This window comes from Macrotis lagotis, chromosome 3 (assembly GCF_037893015.1).
Source record: "Macrotis lagotis isolate mMagLag1 chromosome 3, bilby.v1.9.chrom.fasta, whole genome shotgun sequence".
Taxonomy (NCBI): domain Eukaryota; kingdom Metazoa; phylum Chordata; class Mammalia; order Peramelemorphia; family Peramelidae; genus Macrotis; species Macrotis lagotis.
This window is the reverse complement of record NC_133660.1, coordinates 127,603,102-127,622,361: the sequence shown is the minus strand read 5'-3', so window position 1 is coordinate 127,622,361 and position 19,260 is coordinate 127,603,102. Positions and strand designations below refer to the sequence as shown.

The window sequence follows — 19,260 nt, the reverse complement described above, 5'->3', positions numbered from 1 at the left end:
GAAAAATGAGATAAACAATCTCTCTGAAGAAAATAATTTCTTCAAATATAGAATGGAACTAAGGGAAGCTGATTTTATGAGAACCCAATAAACAATAAAACAAAACCAAAAGAATGAAAAACTAGCTCATTGGAAAAACAACTGACCTGGAAAACAGATCCTGGAGAGATAATGTAAAAATTATGGGGTTACCTGAAAGTCATGACTAGGAAAAGAGCCTAGACTTCATTTTTCTAATGAAATTTTCCAGGAAAATTGTCCTGATATCCAATAAACAGAGTGTAAAATAGAAATTGGGGGAATCCACTGATCACCTCCTGAAAGAGATCCCAAAATGAAAACTCCCAGGAATATTATAGCCAAATTCTAGAACTCTCTAGTTAAGGAGAAAGCCAGAAAGACACAATTCAAATATTGTGGAGCTACAGTCAGAATTACACAGGATTTAGCAGCTTCTACATTAAAAGTTCATAGGGCTTGGAATATTATATTGCTGAAGGCACAAGAACTTGTATTACAACCAAGAATCAACTACCCAGCAAACTTGAACATTCTCTCTTAGGGAAAAAGATGGACATTCAGTGGACTTTCAGACTTTCCTGTTGAAATGACCAGAGCTGAACAGAAAGTTTCATTTTTAAATAAGGACTCAGATGAAGAATAGTGAGGGTAGATGGGAAGGGTAAATTATGGGTATTTAATTATATTCCTGCATGGGAAGATGATACAGATAGTTCATAAGATCCTTTTTATTTATTAGAGCAGTTCGAAGGAGCATATGTAAACAAGGCACAGGAGAAAGCTGAATTTGAAGGTATAATATGTTAAAAAGATGGAATTAATGGGAGAGAAAAGAATGTACTGGGAGAAAAGGAAAGGAGAGGTGGAATGGGCTAAGATATTTCACATAAAAGAAGCAAGAAAAAGTTTTGAAATGGAGTGGAAGGGGGAGAAAGGGAAGGGGAATGAATGAACCTTCATTCTCATCAGAAGTGGCTCAGAGAAGAAATAAAATACACATTTAATCCGGTATAGACATGTATCTTGCCCTAGAGGGAAAATAGTTTGGAAAGGGATAGGGGAATGGGGAGAGTGGGCATGAAAGTGGGTATAGGTGATAGAAGATGGTAGATTATGGGAGAGGGTAATCAGATACAACACACTTTTGAGGAGGGACAGGGTGAAAGGAGAGAGAGAAAATAAAATAAAAAGGGAGGAGGAGGAATAGGATGGAGGCAAATACAGCTAGCAATAGCAACTGTGGGAAAAAATATTGAAGCAACTTCTCTAATGGACTTATGATAAAGAATGTGTTCTATCCCAGAGACAGAGCTGATGGAATCTTAACACAGATTGAAGTAAATTTTTTTTTTCTTTCTCTCACTTTATTTTTTTTTAGGTATCTTTGCGGGGGGAGGGAAGATTATGTTTACTTTTACAACAAGACTATTGTAGTATATAAAATAAATAAATAAATTTTAAAAAGAAAGCTTTTGGGGGCAGCTAGGTGGCACAGTAGAGTGACCACTGGCCCTGGAGTCAGGAGTACCAGAGTTATCTGGCATCAGACACTTAATATTTACCTAGCTGTGTGGCCTTGGACAAGCCACTTAACCTAACTGCCTTACAAAAACTAAAAAAGAACAAAACCTTTTTTGGATATGTTAATTATTCTGTGTATCTTGATATGTACATTCCTAAGTATTTTAAACATTATTTAGTTCTTTTAAATGGAATATGTCTCTCTACATTTTCCTGCTAATTTTGTTGATTACCTATATAGAAATATAGATAGCTTTATGGGGAAAAAAGAAAACTCCAAATGGAGTCACAAACAGTTGAATATGACTGAAAAATGACTAAGCAACAGCAAAATGGGAGGTGAAGGATGGATTCATGGATATAGATGTCATTCTATAAAGACTGAAGTAGAGATGACTTGCAGGACTGGTGTAATGGAGGTATCAGAGTAATAATGAGAAAAGAAAAAAACAGAAGGATAAAAAAAGAGTGATATTAAAAAATAAAAGAACTTTGATTTTTTTTTTTGTGGGGGGTGAGCAGTATCATATTGAGATTGCTCTTCATCCCAAATGCCATTAACTCCATTAGAACAGGAACTTTTCTCTATTTGCTTTTTTTATTTGTCAAATAGAGATATTTACTAAAATGCTTATTGGGTTATGTGACCTTCAGGAACTCATCTCACTAAACCTCAGTTTTCTTATCTGTAAATGAAGATAATAGATTTGCAGAGCAATTAGATAATGTGTGTAAAATTTGCCAGGATTTTCTAAGTACTTACTTTGAGAGCTTTTTTTTTTTAATTCACAGGCCAACTAACCTTTTAAATCTAGAAGGCTGCATATACTCTCAGATATCAGGGAAGACAGTATTGTACAATTGAAAGGATCATAAATTTGGAGAAGTAACTTCAAGTTGTGTTCCATTCTACTTTTGTGACTTAACCTCTCTAGGTCTCAGCTTCCCACTTGGTAAAAGGAAAAGGTTGAAATATAAGGGTTCTAAGGTCCCTTCCAGGATCAGATCTATGAAGTTTTGATTATCTTTATATGAATTATCTGCTTTGTGTATTAGTTCTCTGTAGAAATGATTTCTTCCTCACCAGTTTTTCTTACCTTTAGTTCATTAAATTTCTGGAGTATTTTTATTGACCCAAGCAGAATATCACTAGAAAGGTTCAGGTCTTATGAAAAAATATATGAGTGGGTGATGGATATGTTAGAGATTATTTTTGTGCTTTCTAATTTCTCTGTGAGCCAGCTTGGTGGTCCAGTGGATAGTGCTCTGGGCCTGTGAACAGGAAAATAATGAGTTCAAATATTGCCTCATATACTTATTAGTTGTGTTTGTGACCCTGGACAAGTCATTTGGCTGACTCAGTTTTTTTCAATTATAAAAAGGAGAGATTAAAAACACCTTTGTAAAGTATTTGGAAAATAGTAGGAACTTAATAAATACTTGTTTCCTTCCTTCCTTTAAATGCCAGAAAAGAGAATGAACCATAATGAATTATTTCCATTAATTTAAAAAGTAGCTTTCTAATTAGCTGCTTCGTATACATGAATAAAGTAGAATATTTTTAGTCATAGAATATTACCTTTCAAAGAATGATCACTGCTTAAATACTCTTTTTTTCTAATTATGTTTTGCAGAAATCAACCTTAAGAAACACGCATATCCAGTGCTATTTGTACCTCATTTTAAATACCCATTTTTTCAGTTTTTTAACTGAAGCTGGAACGCATTTCTTCATTCTCAGGTAATAAAATCTATGATCATGATTGCATGTGGAAATTGTTGGTTTTGCTTATTTCAGCTTGTTCAAACTCTGGTGTTTTGGTACACTATGTTTTGAAGGAAAAAGATACACAGCCAGACATTTATTTCCTTCCTTTGATGAAGAGGGTAGTATGTATGATTGTTAACTAGACCTTTGATTTCTTCCTCATGAAGAGCATACAGTGGAGAATCATCCTGTCTTATTGCATATCTGAAACTAGTCTGTCATTTAAAATTTTAGAAAGTTTCTGAAGGCAGCAATGGCAGGGTCTCAGTTCAAATCTATCTGGCAAAGGTAGCCTTTGATGCTCTATACAGAGGAGTCAAACTCAGGCAGGTGGCCAATCTCATGCAACTGACAATTCTCAACTGGGATCCAATCAGATGAAAACATATTTTGGAAATGTTAAATAAAAATATATAAAAATACAACACCAACAATTTTATTTAATATACAGTTTCCTAAATCAATATGTAGCCTGCAGAATTCCTTTATATTTGAGTTTGTCACCTCCATTCTAAACCATGTTGCTTCTCACAAGTATGTCTAATCCCAAATACATAGGATCCACCATGGTACTTTTCCCTCCTTGCTTCTAGCATACTTTTAGAAATTCTTCTAATTTGTTTTGGAGGGAATGGAGAGAAGACAAGTTGGCAGTATGAAGTAATGGATAATGAACCATAGGGGTCAAATCCTGTCTCTGACACATATTTGCCAAGTGACCCTGAGCAAGTCACCTACACTATCACTTCTGGTAACTCTTAAAGACTCAGAGATACTGAAGAGTTGATGATCTGCATTGATAGAGGGAATTTTCTCACTGGTAATTCCCTATATCAATGAGAAAAGGGAGGAAAGAAAGAAAAAGAAAGATTGTCTTCTGCCTCTAGATTGTTTTACCCTTCCTTTTGTTTTCTTTTTTCTTTGTTATTTCCAAAAATATTTGTTATTTTATCTTTTGCTCTGAGACTTTTCCTAGGTGGACCATGTTTCCTAACCTGAAAATATGCCAGCACATTTTACCCTGTAACAAACATCACCAGAAGGGCAGTGGAGTAAGATTTTAGAGAAAGAAAAAATGATGAGCTGCCACCTCCCATTACTTCTGGCAAGGCAGAATGAGGATGACATTCTCTACAGAAAATTCCCTGAAAATCAACTGTTAATCCTGTCTCTTTTATCATAGATTTGTAGCTAAAAGGCATTTCAAAAATCATTTAACCAACCCACTTAATTTTACAGATGTAGCACCTGAGACCCAGGGAAAACTTAAGTGGTCTTGGTCACACAAGTGGAGACTCATATTCAAAATATGTAGGTCTTTTCACTTTGGAATATGAGCCTTTCTGCATTTTAAGAATGAGTAAATTATTTGGTCATTGAATCCTTGTACTTAAACTCAGGCCTGACTAAATCTGAATAGGTGATTTTTAAATTTCTGGTAGACCAGTATTGGTGGTATCTATAAAAGATGAATTTGTCAAGCAGATTTAATGGTGAACTCATGGTTTAAGGAAGTATGTTTAATTTAGTTAAAAGCCAAATTCTTTTAAAAAGGACTTACTTGACAATGCTATGAAAATGAATGGTTGTGTTGTTGTTCAGTTATTTCAGTTATGTTTAACTCTTCGTGTTTCCATTTGGGGTTTTCTTTGCAAAGATATTTGAGAGGTTTGCCATTTTCTTCTCCAGATCATTTAGAGATAAGGAAATAGAGATTAACAGGATTAAGTAACTTGCCCAGGATCACAGCTAGGAAGTGACTGAAACCTCATTTGAACTCGGAAAGATGAGTCTTCCTGATTCAAAGTCTGGCACTGTAATCACTGTACCATCTAACTGCACCATGAAAATGGACATTACTAAAAACAAAAAATTGAGTTTTAGTTTTTCATTGGTTAAGAGGTTGCACATTTGATTTTCTTATTCATACTTGTGATTTCATCAGTGTCTATATAAATTCATCTCAGCCTACAATCCCCCTAATTCCATGTTCTCTTTTTATTAGTAGCTAACTAGTATCAGAATCATCCTGGTGCAGAAAGGACTCATAATTTGTTTTTGTTTCAGCTGTATCAGTGCCCATCTGCCTAAAACGGAAGCTTCTAACTGGCAGGATGTCATAAAAGATTTAGATCGTATTCAAAATCTCATCCAAGTAAGTATTGATTTTCCCATTCCCTCTCTGGGTTAACTGGGCAAACCTGTATAACATAGAAGAATCCCTGGGAGTTTTTTGGTTGGCTGTTAGCCCTAGCCCTAGCATGGCAAAGTATGGACCCATTAAACAGGGTCCAGCTGAATGAAAAATGAATATTTTTCCTTTCATTTAAAAAAAATCCTGATTTTTTAGATACTTGTATCCTCCAACTTTTCTCATATATAATTTTCTTTCTTTTTAAGTTTTTAGACATTGATACCACTCTCTACACTGAAAGCAATGCTCTTGTGAGTATATTTACCACATATTTTTTTTCTTGTCATAATTACTGTGTTGTTCAATTTTTGGAAACCTGAAGAGGGAATTTTCTTAGAATCACAGAAAGTTAGCACTAGAAAATACCAAACCCTGTGATGGTCCATATGAGAGATGCAGACTGTTCTTAATCTAGAGATGATTTGAGGTAGAGGAAAGGGCATGATAGCTGTCTTCAAGAATTTATAGGAGGAAATATGGGAAATATAATAATGTGGGAAAATGGCTTAGCCTGCTTTGTTGGACCCCAGATCCTAGAACTAGATCTAATGAATGAAAATGCAGAGAATTACATGCCATTTCCATAGAAGGCAGAACTTCTAAATATTTAGAGCTGCATAAAGACAGAATGGGGCAATTTTGAGAGATAATCAATGAGTTTTCATATACTTAAGGTTAACAATCTGAGGCTAGATCACTTCTATGTCCATCTAGGTCCCTGCCTCCTACACTCCTTGCAACTCTGCTATTCTTTGATTCTATGAGAAAGATCCAAAATTCAAACCACTCATTTTTCAAGCCTAATGATATTAAATGTAGTGATCTAATGTTTGGAATTGAATAGAGCTTGGATCTCTTGATTCTTTGCTATAATGTTTAACTTTTTTTCCTTACTCACTTTTAGAAAGCTCTCACCCCAGAGCTGACTTAGAAACAAAATCAACATGTTTTTATATGTATCTTGAATGCATCCTTGGATATATGATTACTGCACCTGTAGATCCACTCTCTTTTCTGTGACATATCCTGCTGGACTGGTTCATGCTGAGCCCATTTCTCTGAATAGAATGGGAAGCATATTAAAAGAATCTGACTCACTTCCTCTGAGAAGCAAAAAAAAGTTTGATCTTTCAGGGCTTCTAATAAATTTAGCTGAAGTAATGAAATACATATCTCATTTTTCAATGCATTACTCTCTAGCTAGTAATTTTTTTGTTTTTTTAAAGAAAGATTTTATTTATTTTGAGTTTTACAATTTTTACCCTATTTTTGCTTCCCTCCCCACCCTCACAGAAGGCCATCCGTTAGTCTTTACATTGTTTTCGTGGTATACAGTGATCTAAGTTGAATGTGATGAAAGAGAAATCATATTCCTAAGGAAGAAAAATAAAGTATAAGAGATAACAAAATTACATAATAAGATAACATCCCCCCCCCCCAAATTGAAGGTAATAGTCTTTGATCTTTGATCAAACTCCAGAATTCTTTCTCTGGATACAAAGATATCTCCATTTTACATAGCCCAAAATTGTCCCTGATTGTTGCACTGATAGAATGAGCAAGTCCATCAAGGATGATCATCACCCCTATGTTACTGTTACGGTGTACAGTGTTTTTCTGGTTCTACTCATCTCAGTCAGCATCAGTTCATACAAATCCTTCCATGCTTCCTTGAATTCTCATCCCTCCTGGTTTCTAATAGAACAGTAGTTTTACATGATATACATATACCACAGTTTGCTAAGCCATACCCCAATTTTAATTTCTAATTCTTTGAAACCACAAACAGAGCTCGAGCTAGTAAATTTTTAAATTAAAATATGGTGGAAAAGTCTCCATGGACTTTTATTTATAGGATGTTGACAGTTAAAAACCAAACACTTGTCAGTATTTCAGTATGCCAAGGATGTTTGATTGTGCTTTGATTGTATAAACCACCAATGCAAATCAAAATATCTTTGATAGATACCTGAAATTTACAGAGTTTCAGACTCATAGGATCATACCCATCATAGATATCATAGATAGATAGGACCTTATAGGACAATTAGTCAAATCCCCTCATTTTACAGATCTGTAATCTGACATGTAGAGGAAGTAATAGAACATTCACTTTGTCACACAGCTAATTAATGTCAGAAACAGAATTTGAACCCTAGATTTTCTGACTCCAAGATAAGCCCAATAATTTTTTCAATTGATATTTTATTTTATTTTTACAATTCTATGGTATGAATGTTTTCCAAACAGTTATCCATATGCATATTTATAACTTATATAATTTCCTTCTACCCTTCCTTACCACCCCATTTCCTCAGTAGTGAACAGTCTGTTGAACATTGTACATATATTAGTTTTTAATATGTTTAAAGATTAATCATTTTCTATATGAGGAATTAGGACTAAGGGAAAAGAATGAACACAATGAGATAGGAAGAAAAAAACACAAGAAATTTTTTCAAAAAAGTGTACATTCAGTGTTCATTCAGATTCTTTAGGGTTTTTTGTTTTTGTTTATTTGTTTTATTTTTCTTCATCTGAATTTAGATAGTATTGTCCATAACAGGTCTCCTAAGGTTGTCCTATATCTCTGAAATGCTGAGAGGAGTTGCATCTGTCAAAATTAATCAACTCACAATTTTTTGCTAATATGCATAATGTTCTTTTGTTTCTGCTCCCTTTACTCAGCATCAATTCCTGTAATTCTTTCCAAACCTTTCTAGAGTCCAACTATTCATGTTTTCTTATAGAACAACAGTACTCTATAACATTCATATTCCACAGCTTCTTCAGTCATTTCTAAATTTGTGGATATCCCCTCAATTTCCAATTCTTTGTCACTACACAAAAGGCCGCTAAATAAATATTTTGGAACATGTGGGATTATCCCATTTTTTTATGATTTCATTTGGATATAGGGCTAATATTGATATTACTGTGTCAAAGGGTCTGATCAGTTTTATTAATTTTTGGGCATATTTCCATATTGCTCTCCAGAATGATTGAATCAGTTCACAGTTCCACCAACAGAGAATCAATGCCCCAATCCTCCCACAACCTTGCCAACATTGATGGTTTTCCCTTTTTGTCATCTAAGTGAAGTTTATAAGTATGAAATGGTGCCTGATTGTTGTTTTACTTAGCATTTCTCTTCTCAGTAATGATTTGAAGCATTTTTTCATATGATTCTACATATCTTTATTTTCTTCATTTGAAAACTGTTCATATCATTAGACCATTTATCAATTGGGGAATGAATGACTTGTAACCTTATAAATTTGATTCAATTCTCTATACATTTTAGAAATGAGACTTTTATCAAAACCTTAGCTATGAAATTTATTTCCCAGCTTTGTGTTTTCCTTCTAATCTTGACAGCATTAGTTTTATTAGTGCAAAACCTTTTTAATTTAATATAGTCAAAATCATCCATTTTGCAATTTATAATGTACTCCATTTCTTGTTTGGTAATGAATTTTTCTGCTTTCCATGGATATGACAGGAGGTGTATTTCTTGACTTGTTAGTTGGTTTAGGGTATCACCCTTTATGTCTAAATTCTGTATCCAGTTTGACCTTATTTTGGTATAGAGTGTGAGATGTGAGTCCATGTCTAGTTTTTGCCATACTATTTTCCAGTTTTTCAAGCAATTTTTTTGAACAGTGAGTTCTCATCCTAGAATGTAAAGTCTTTAGTTTTGTCAAACATTTAGATTACTATAGTCATTTACTACTGTTTCTTTGATACCTATCCTAAGTCACTGGTCCATTACTAGAATTCTTAATTAGTCCCAGGCAGTTTTGAGGACTGCCACTTTATAGTATAATTTTAGATCTGATTGAGCAAGGTCACTTTCCTTTACAGTTTTCAGTTTCCTTGATATTTTTGATATTTTGTTGCTCTGGATGAAATGTTACTTTATTTTCCCTAGCTCAATGTAATAGTTATTTGGAATTTGATTCTTATGGCACTGAATAAGTAATTTATTTTGGGTGGAAATGTAATTTTTATTATATTAGCTAGACCTAACCCTGAGAAATTGATATTTTTCCAATTGATTAGATATGACTTTTTTTAGGTGAGAAATGCTTCACAATTGTGTTCAGGCAAGTTCTGGGTTTGTCATGGGAGGTAGATTCCCAAGTATTTAATGCTGTCTGAAGTTACTTTAAATGTAATTTCTCTTTTTATCTCTAATTCTTGGGCCTTGTTGTTCATATATAGAAATACTGATTATATAATTCCCCAATTTCTTTTTCTTCTCTTATTGCTAAAGCTAACATTTCTAATTCTGTACTGAAAAATAATGGTGATAATGGGAATCCTTGTTTTATCTTTGATCTTATTGGAAATGCTCCTAGTTTATTCTCATTAAATAGATAGATAGATAGATAGATAGATAGATAGATAGATAGATAGATACTGCTTATTATTTTCAAGAAAATTCCATTTATTCCTAAACTCTCTAGTGTTTTTTAAAAGAAATTGATGTGTATTTTGTCAAAGGCTTTTCAGTATATATTGAGATAATCTAAAGATTGATTTTGGTTTTGTACTTGATATGATCAATTATGTTAAGTATATTCCTAATATTGAACCATCCCTATCCTACCTGGTATAAATCCTACCTGATCATGGTGGATTAAACTAGCAATAACTTGCTGTAATCTCTTTGCTAAATTTTGCTAAATTTGCTATATTTTTATTTAGGATTTTTGCTTCAGCATTCATTAGGGAAATTTATCTATAAATTTCTTTGTTTTGTTTCTCTGTGGTTTAGGTATAAGCACACAGTAAATTTTGGTTTAAGGCAGCTAGGTGATGTAGTGGATAAATCACTGGATCTGAGTTCAAATGTGGCCTCAGACACAGCTCTTCCTAGCTGTGAGACTTTGGGCAAGTCACTTAATCCTGATTGCCTTGCATTGAGGGCCATCTCCAGTTGTCCTGATTTATATCTGACACTGGACCCAGATGGCCCTGGAGGAGAAAATGAAACTGGTGACAACACAGTACATACTCACTCAAATCCAGTTCATAGAACTTATCATGACATCATTTCCCTGATAGTGTAATATTTTTTTAGAAAATGAAGTACAAACATTATCAGCACCATATTAGTGTCATAAAAGGAATTTGGCAGAATGCCTTCTCCAATTTTTTTAAAATAGTATATGCAGAATTGGAACTAATTGTTCCTTAAAAGTTTGGTAGATTTCTCTTGTCAATACATCTGGATCTGGAGACTTTTTCTTAGGGAGTTTATTTATGGTTGCTTCAATTTCTTTTTTTGAAATGGAGTTTAGTATTTTATTTTCTCTTGTGTTAATCTAGGCAGTTTGCATTTTTATAAATATTCATCCATTTCACTCAAGTTATCAAATTTGTTGGCTAAAATAGATCAGAATTATCTCTTTAATTTTTACCTCATTGGTGGTAAGTTTATTTTATTGATGTTTTCATAAAATTAACTCTTAGTTTTATTTATTAAATTTTTCACAATTATTTATGATGGTAGATTTTGCCAATCATTTTTCAAGATTTTGAATTTTACAATTATATTACTATTTATATATATATAAATATATTACTATATATATATATATAATATAAATTCTTTGTTTCCCTAATTTGCTCATAATATTTTCTTTTGTGTCTAAATCTTGCACCTATTTTGACCTTATCTTGATATAGGGTTTATTTCTAGTTTCTACCATACTATCTTCAAATTTTCTTAGCAGTTTTTATCAAAAATTGAGTTATTATTCTAGAAATTGGACTCTTTGGGTTTATCAAATAGATTACTGTAGACATTTCCTGATGTCTCTTTTGCACTTGATCTATTCCACTGATCCACCATTTTACTTCTTATCCAGTATTAGAAATCTTGGTGACTGATGCTTTATAACATAATTTTAGATCTGTTATGACTAGGCCACCTTCTTTTGCATTTTTGTTCCCTTTTGTTCCTCTATATTAAGTTAGTTACTGCTTTTTCTAGCTCACTAAAATAATTTTTGGAAGTTTGATTGGTATAAGCAACTTAATTTAGGTAGAATTATCATTTTGATTTTATTAGCTCAGCCTACCCATGAGCAACTGTTATTTTCCCAGTTATTAAGATCATATTTTATTTGTGCAAGAAGTGTTTTATAGTTTTTTTTCATAAAGTTTCTGAGTCTGCCTTGACAGTTAGATTCATAAGTTTTTTTATGTTGTCTGAAGTTATTTTATATGGCATTTCTCTTTCTATCTCTTACTGCTGTATCTTGTTTGTAATATATAGAAATGCTGAGAATTTATTTGGATTTATTTTATATCCTGTGACTTTGCTAAAGTTGTCAATTGTTTCCAAGAGGTTTTTTTTTTTGTTTTGTTGCAAGGCAGTGGGGTTAAGTGACTTGCCCAAGGTCACACAACTAGGTAATTATTAAGTCCCTGAGGCTGGATTTGAACTCAGGTCCTGTTGACTGTGCCACCTAGCTGGCCCAGAAGAATTTTTAAGATGATTTTTCTAGGGTTCTCTAGGCATACCATCATATCATCTGCAAAGAGTGAGAGTTTTGTTATTTCACTGCAAATTCTAATTCCTTCAATTTGTTTTTCTTCTCTTATAACTAAAAGTTAACGTTTCTAATACAATATTGAATATTAAGTGTGATAATGGGCACCGTTGTTTCACCCCTTTTCTTATTGGGAATGTTTCTTGTCCTCATTACAAATAATACTTGTTGATAATTTCAGGTAGTTTATAATTTTAAGGAACAATTCATTTATTCCTGCTCTCTAGAGTTTTTAGATGCTTTTTCAGTATCTATTGAGATAATTATATGATTTCTGTTAGGTTTGCTTTTGATACAGTTTATTATGGTGACAGTTTTCCTAATATTGAACCAACCCTGCATTCCTGGTATAAATTCTGCTTGGTCATGATGTATTATCCTTGTAATAACTTGTTGTAATCACTTTGCTAACATTTTATTTATAATTTTTGCATCCATATTCATCAGGGAAATTGGTCTATAATTTTCTTTCTCTGCTTTGACTCTTTCTGGTTTAAGTATCAGCACCATAATTGTGTCATAGAAGGAATTAGGCAGAGTTCCAGGTTCACCTATTATTTCAGATAGTTTATGTAGAATTGGAACCAATTGTTCATTTAATATTTAATAGAATTTACTTGTGAATTCATCTGTTCCTGGAGATTTTTCTGAAGGAGTTCATTGAAGTCTTGTTCAATTTCTTTTTGAGATAGGATTACTTAAATATTTAATTTTCTCTTCTTTAAAACCTGGTTAATTTTTTTTTTATAAGTATTTAACCATTTCACTTGGATTATCAAATGTATTGGCATACAGGTAAGAAAAATAGTTCTGAATTATTACTTTAATTTCTTCCTCATTGACGGTGAATTCATCTTTTTCATTTTTGATATTAGTAATTTTGTTTTCTTGTTCCTTTTTTTAAAATCCAATTAAACAAAGTTTTATCTATTTTTTGGGTTTTTTTCCACAAAATTAACTCTTGGTTTTATTTATTTGTTCAATAGTTTTCCTGCTTTTGATTTTATAATAAGACCTTTAATTTTCAGAATTTCTAATTTGGAATTTCCTTGGGGTTATTAAATTAAATTCTTTTAACTTTTTTAGTTGCATTCTCAGTTCATTGATCTCTTCTTTCTCTATTTTACTCATGTAAACATTTACTGATATAATATATCCCCTAATAGCTGCTTTGACTTTATTCCACATGTTTTGGTAAGTTCTCTAGTTATTGTCGTTGCCTTAGATGAAATCATTAATCTTTTTATGATTTGTTGTTTAATCGACTAATACTTTAAATTAGATTATTTAATTTCCAATTAGTTTTAAGTCTATCTCTCTATGGCTCTTTAGTATACTCAGGATGCCATAAAAGGATACATTCAATATTTCTACCTTTCTGCATTTGATTATGAGATTTTTAATGCTGTAATATATGGTCAGTTTTTGTGGGGGTGTTATGTACTGAAGAAAAACGGTATATTCCTTTCTATTCCTGTTCAATTTTTTCCAGAGGTGTATCATATTAAATTTTCTAACATTCTATTCACCTCCTTAACTTCCTTCTTGTTTGTTTAATGGTTAGATTGAGGTCCCCCACCAGTAGAGTTTTGCTGTCCATGTCTTCCTTTAACTCACTTAGTTTCTCCTCTAAGAATTTGGATGCTGCTTGGTGCATTTATATTTAGTATTGGAATATTGCATTGTCTATGGTACTTTTTAAGTGGATGTAGTTTTCTTCCTTATTTCTTTTCATTAGATCTATTTTTCCATCTGCTTTGTCTGAGATAAGAATTGCTACCCCTGCTTTTCCCATCTCAACTGAAGCATAATATATTCTGCCCCAACATTTTTGCTCTCTATGTATCTCTTTGCTTCACATGTGTTTCTTATTAGCAGCATATCATGGGATTCTGGTTTTTAATCCATTCTGCTATTCACTTCCTTTTTATGGGGGAGTTCATCCCATTTACATTCAAAGTTATAATTACTAATTCGTTTTTATATTAATTTTTATTAAAGGTATTATTTGAGTTTTACAATTTTCCCACCATCTTGCTTCCCTCTCCCCCCCCCCACAGAAAGCACTCTGTCAGTCTTTACTTTGTTTCCATGTTGTACCTTGATCCAAATTGGGTGTGATGAGAGAGAAATCATATCCTTAAAGAAGAGAAGACTAAGAGGTGAAAAGATCAGACAATAAGATATCTGTTTTTTTTCTAAATTAAATGGAATAGTCCTTGAACTTTGTTCAAAATCCACAGCTCCTTATCTGGATACAGCTGGCACTCTCCTTTGTAGACAGCCCAAAATTGTTCCCGATTGTTGCACTGATGGAATGAGCAAGTCCTTCAAGGTTGAACATCACTCCCATGTTTCTGTTAGGGGGTACAGTGTTTTCCTGGTTCTGCTCATCTCACTCAGCATCAGTTCATGCAAATCTCTCCAGGCTTCCCTGAAATCCTGTCCCTCCTGGTTTCTAATAGAACAATAGTGTTCCATGACATACATATAGCACAGTTTGCTAAGCCATTCCCCAATTGAAGGACATTTACTTGATTTCCAATTCTTTGCGACCACAAACAGGGCTGCTATAAATATTTTTGTACAGGTAATATTTTTACCCTTTTTCATCATCTCTTCACAGTATAGACTCAGTAGTGGTATTTCTGGGTCAAAGGGTATGCACATTTTTGTTGCCCTTTGGGCATCGTTCTAAATAGCTCTCCAGAAGTGTTGGGTGAGTTCACAGCTCCACCAACAGTGTAATAGTGTCCCAGATTTCCCACAACCCTTCCAAAAATGATCATTATCCTTCCTGGTCATATTGCCCAATTTGAGAGGTGTGAGGTGGTACCTCAGACAAGCTTTAATTTGCATTTCTCTAATAAATAATGATTTAGAGCATTTTTTCATATGGCTATGGATTGCTTTGATCTCCTCATCTGTAAATTGCCTTTGCATATCCTTTGACCATTTGTCAATTGGGGAATGGCTTTTTGTTTTAAAAATATGACTCAGTTCTCTGTATATTTTAGAAATGAATGCTTTGTCAGAATCATTGGTTGTAAAGATTGTTTCCCAATTTACTGCATTTCTTTTGATCTTGGTTACATTGGTTTTATCTGTGCAAAAGCTTTTTAATTTAATGTAATCAAAATCATCTAATTGGTTTTTGGTGAAGTTCTCCAACTCTTCCTTAGTCATAAACTGCTCCCTTTTCCATATATCTGACAGGTAAACTACTCCTTGATCTTCTAATTTGCTTATAGTATTGTTTTTTTATGTCTAAGTCCTGTAAACATTTGGATCTTATCTTGGTAAAGGGTGTGAGGTGTTGTTCTAATCTAAGTTTCTTCCATACTAACTTCCAATTATCCCAGCAATTTTTGTCAAAGAGGGAGTATTTATCCCAATGGCCAGACTCTTTGGGTTTATCAAACAGCAGATTACTGTAATCATCTCCTGCTTTTATACCTAGTCTATTCAACTGGTCCACTACTCTATTTCTTAGCCAATACCAAACAGTTTTGATGACTGATGCTGAATGCCTCTAGCCTCTCCGCATTGAATATAATGCTTGTTGATAGTTTCAGATAGATACTGCTAATTATTTTAAGGAACAGTCCATTTATTCCTACACTCTCTAGTGTTTTTAATAGGAATGGATGCTGAATTTTGTCAAAAGCTTTTTCAGCATCTATTCATATGATCATATGATTTCTGATGGGTTTGTTGTTGATATAATTGAGTATACTAACAGTTTTCCTAATATTAACACAACCCTGCATTCCTGGAATGAATCCTACTTGATCATAATGTACTATCCTAGTGATAACTTGTTGTAATCGTTCTGCTAAGATTTTATTTAGGATTTTTGCATCTATGTTCATCAGGGAAATAGGTCTATAATTTTCTTTCTCTCTTTTAACTCTTCCTGGTTTAGGTTACAGCACCACTTTGGCTTCATAGAAAGAGTTAGGCAGAGTTCCATCTTTCCCTATTTTTCCAAAGAGTTTATATAGAATTGGAACCAATTCTTCCTTAAATGTCTGGTAGAATTCACTTGGGAATGCATCAGGCCCTGGAGATTTTTTGGGGGGAGTTCAACAATGGCTTGTTGAATTTCTTTTTCTGAGATAGGGTTGTTTAGGTATTTAATCTCTTCTTCATTTAACCTAGGCGACTTATATGTTTGTCAATATTCATCCAATTCACTTAGATTATCAAATTTATTGGCATAGAGTTGGGCAAAATAATTTCGAATTATTACTTTAATTTCCTCCTCATTGGTGGTGAGTTCACCTTTTTCATTTATGATACTAGCAATTTGGTTTTCTTCTTTCTTTTTTTTTAATCAAATTGACAAGAGGTTTATCAATTTTATTGGTTTTTTCATCGTACCAACTTTTGGTTTTATTTATTAATTCAATAGTTTTTTTGCTTTTAATTTTATTAATTACTCCTTTAATTTTTAGAATTTCTAATTTAGTATTTAATTGGGGATTTTTGATTTGTTCTTTCTCTAATTTTTTGTTGCATGTTTAGTTCATTGATTTCCTCTTTCTCCAATTTATTCATGTAAGCATTTAGAGCTATAATATATTCCCTGAGAGTCGCTTTGAATGAATCCCATAGGTTTTGGTATGTTGTTTCATTATTATCATTATCTAGGATAAAATGGTTAATTCTCTCTATAATTTTTTTTTGGTCCACTCATTTTTTAAAATGAAGTTATTCAGTTTCCAATTTGTTCTGGGTCTATATCTCCTTGACCCATTATTGCATATGACTTTTATTGCATTGTGATCTGAGAAAGATGTATTCATTATTTCTGCCTTTATGTAGTTGATCATTAGGTTTTTATGTCCTAGTACATGGTCAATTTTTGTATAAGTTCCATGTACTGCAGAGAAAAAGGTATATTCCTTTCTATCCCCATTCAATTTCCTCCATAAGTCTACCATATCTATTTTTTCTAACAATCTATTTACCTCCTTAACTTCTTTCTTACTTAATTCATGATTCTATTTATCTAGATCTGATAGTGGGAGGTTGAGGTCTCCCACTAGTAGAGTTTTGCTATCTATGTCTTCCTGTAGTTCTTTCAGTTTCTCCTCTAAGAATTTGGGTGCTGTCCCACTGGGTGCATATATATTCAATATTGAAATGACTTTATTGTCTATGGTACCTTTTAGGAGGATAAGGTTTCCTTCCTTATCTCTTTTAATGGTATCTATTTTTGCTGCTGCTTTGTCTGAGATAAGGATTGCTATCCTTGCTTATTTTACTTCAGCTGAAGCAAAATATATTTTGCTCCAACCTTTTGCCTTTACTCTATATGTATCTCTCTGCTTCAAATGAGTTTCTTGTAAGCAGCATATTGGAGGATTCTGGTTTTTAATCCACTCTGCTATTCGCTTATGTTTTAAGGGATTGTTCGTCCCATTCACATTCAAGGTTATGATTACTAATTCTTTATTGCCCTCTATGCTATCTTCCCTCCATTTGTATTTTTGCCCCTTTCTCCCCCCTTTATCCATATTCCTCAGTATTTTGTTTCTGAATACCACCCCCTTCAGTGTGTTTGCTCTCCTGTATCACACCCTCCCCTTTCTTTCCCCTTTCCCCTTTCCCTTTTTCCCTTCCTTTTATTTCCCTTTTCCCCCCACTCCCTTTCCCTTTCTCCATCCCCCCTCCCCTTTTCCCCTTTTAATACTTGAAAGGTTAGATGTTTTATAAGATAACTGAGTATGTGTAGGTTGACTTTAAGCCAAGTCTGATGAGAAGAAGATTCAGGTGTTTCTCCTCTGCTCTCTTCTTCCCCTCTATTACCATAGGTTTTTTTGGTACCTCTTAGTGTAATGAGATTTACCCCATTCCATCCCCTCCCTCCTCCAGTCTCTTTCCTGTCCCCCTTTTTAAGGAGGTAGTGTTTTTTAAATCATTCTATCTAAGTCATAGAAAGTTCTGAGTGTCTGTCCCTTCTAATTCAGTATATTCTATCGAATAGAGTCAAAATTCCTGAGAGTTATTAGGGTCTTTCTCCCAAGTGGGGTTAAAGCCAGTTAAATCTCTTTAGATAACAGACTCATGGATAGGTCATGAATGTCCATCATTTCTGGCTAGGTATATTCTCTCTGTAACTGTAACTGTAACTGCTAGAGTTACAATTCTCAAGATTCATGAGAATCTTCCCCACCCCCCCCATGCTAGGATATAGCCAGTTTCAACTTACTTTTCCTTTTACCGCCACCATTTTTTTTTACCTTTTCATGTGTCTCTTGAACCTCCTGTTTGATGTCCAAATTTTCTGTTTAGCTCTGGTCTTTTCATCAGAAATTTTTCGTAATTCTTCCATTTCATTAAATGTCCATCTTTTTCCCTGGAAGAGAAGGCTCAGCTTTGCAGGAAAGTAGATTCTTGGCTGCATTCCAAGCTCCCTTGCTCTTTGAAATATCTTATTACAGGCCCTTCGATCCCTTATTGTTGATGCAGCCAGGTCCTGTGTGATCCTTACTGTGGCTCCTTGATATTTAAAATGTTTCTTTCTCGCTGCTTGTAGGATTTTCTCTTTTATCTGATAGTTCTGGAGTTTGGCCACAACATTCCTTGGTGTTTTCATTTTAGGATCTTTTTCTGGTGCGGATCGATGTGCTCTTTCAATAACTACTTTGCCCTCCAATTCCATGACATCAGGGCAGTTTTCAATCACTAGATCCTGTAATATTAAGTCCAGGCTTTTTTTTCTCTTCAATGTTTTCAGGAAGTCCTATAATTTTCAGGTTGTCCCTCCTCGATCTATTCTCGAGGTCAGTGGTTTTGTTGATGAGGTATTTTACATTTGTTTCTATTTTTTCTATTTTTTGATTTTGTTTAACTGACTCTTGCTGTCTCATGGAGTCATTAGTTTCTGTAGTCTCCATTCTTTTTTCTGGGGGAGGAGTTTTCTTCGTTAACCTTTTGCAACTCCTTTTCCAATTGGTCAATTCTACATTTGAAAGAGCTTTCCATTTGATCAATTGAGGTTTTGAGAGAATTAATTTCTTTTTGCATTTGCCCATTTGAAGATCTGAGAGATTTGTTTTCTTGTTGCAAGGTATTAATTGTCTCCCCCAAGTTTTCTAGTTGATTTTTAAACTCCTTCCTTATTTCTTCAAGGAAGTCTTTCTGTGCTGAAGACCAGATTGTATTCTCCTCAGAGGTTCCAGGTC

The 19,260-nt window shown here is 33.6% G+C and overlaps 1 protein-coding gene across 2 annotated transcripts in view; it reads left to right on the top strand.

Annotated features, from left to right (window-relative positions):
• Positions 1–19,260, top strand: part of IL15 (interleukin 15) — a 343,143-nt gene that overhangs the window by 303,881 nt on the left and 20,002 nt on the right. For both annotated transcript variants that reach the window (XM_074229252.1, XM_074229251.1), the window contains exons 3-5: positions 3,177–3,283; positions 5,378–5,465; positions 5,711–5,755. In XM_074229252.1, coding sequence (XP_074085353.1) covers positions 3,177–3,283; positions 5,378–5,465; positions 5,711–5,755 — 240 coding nt within the window. The remainder of the gene's footprint in view (positions 1–3,176; positions 3,284–5,377; positions 5,466–5,710; positions 5,756–19,260) is intronic.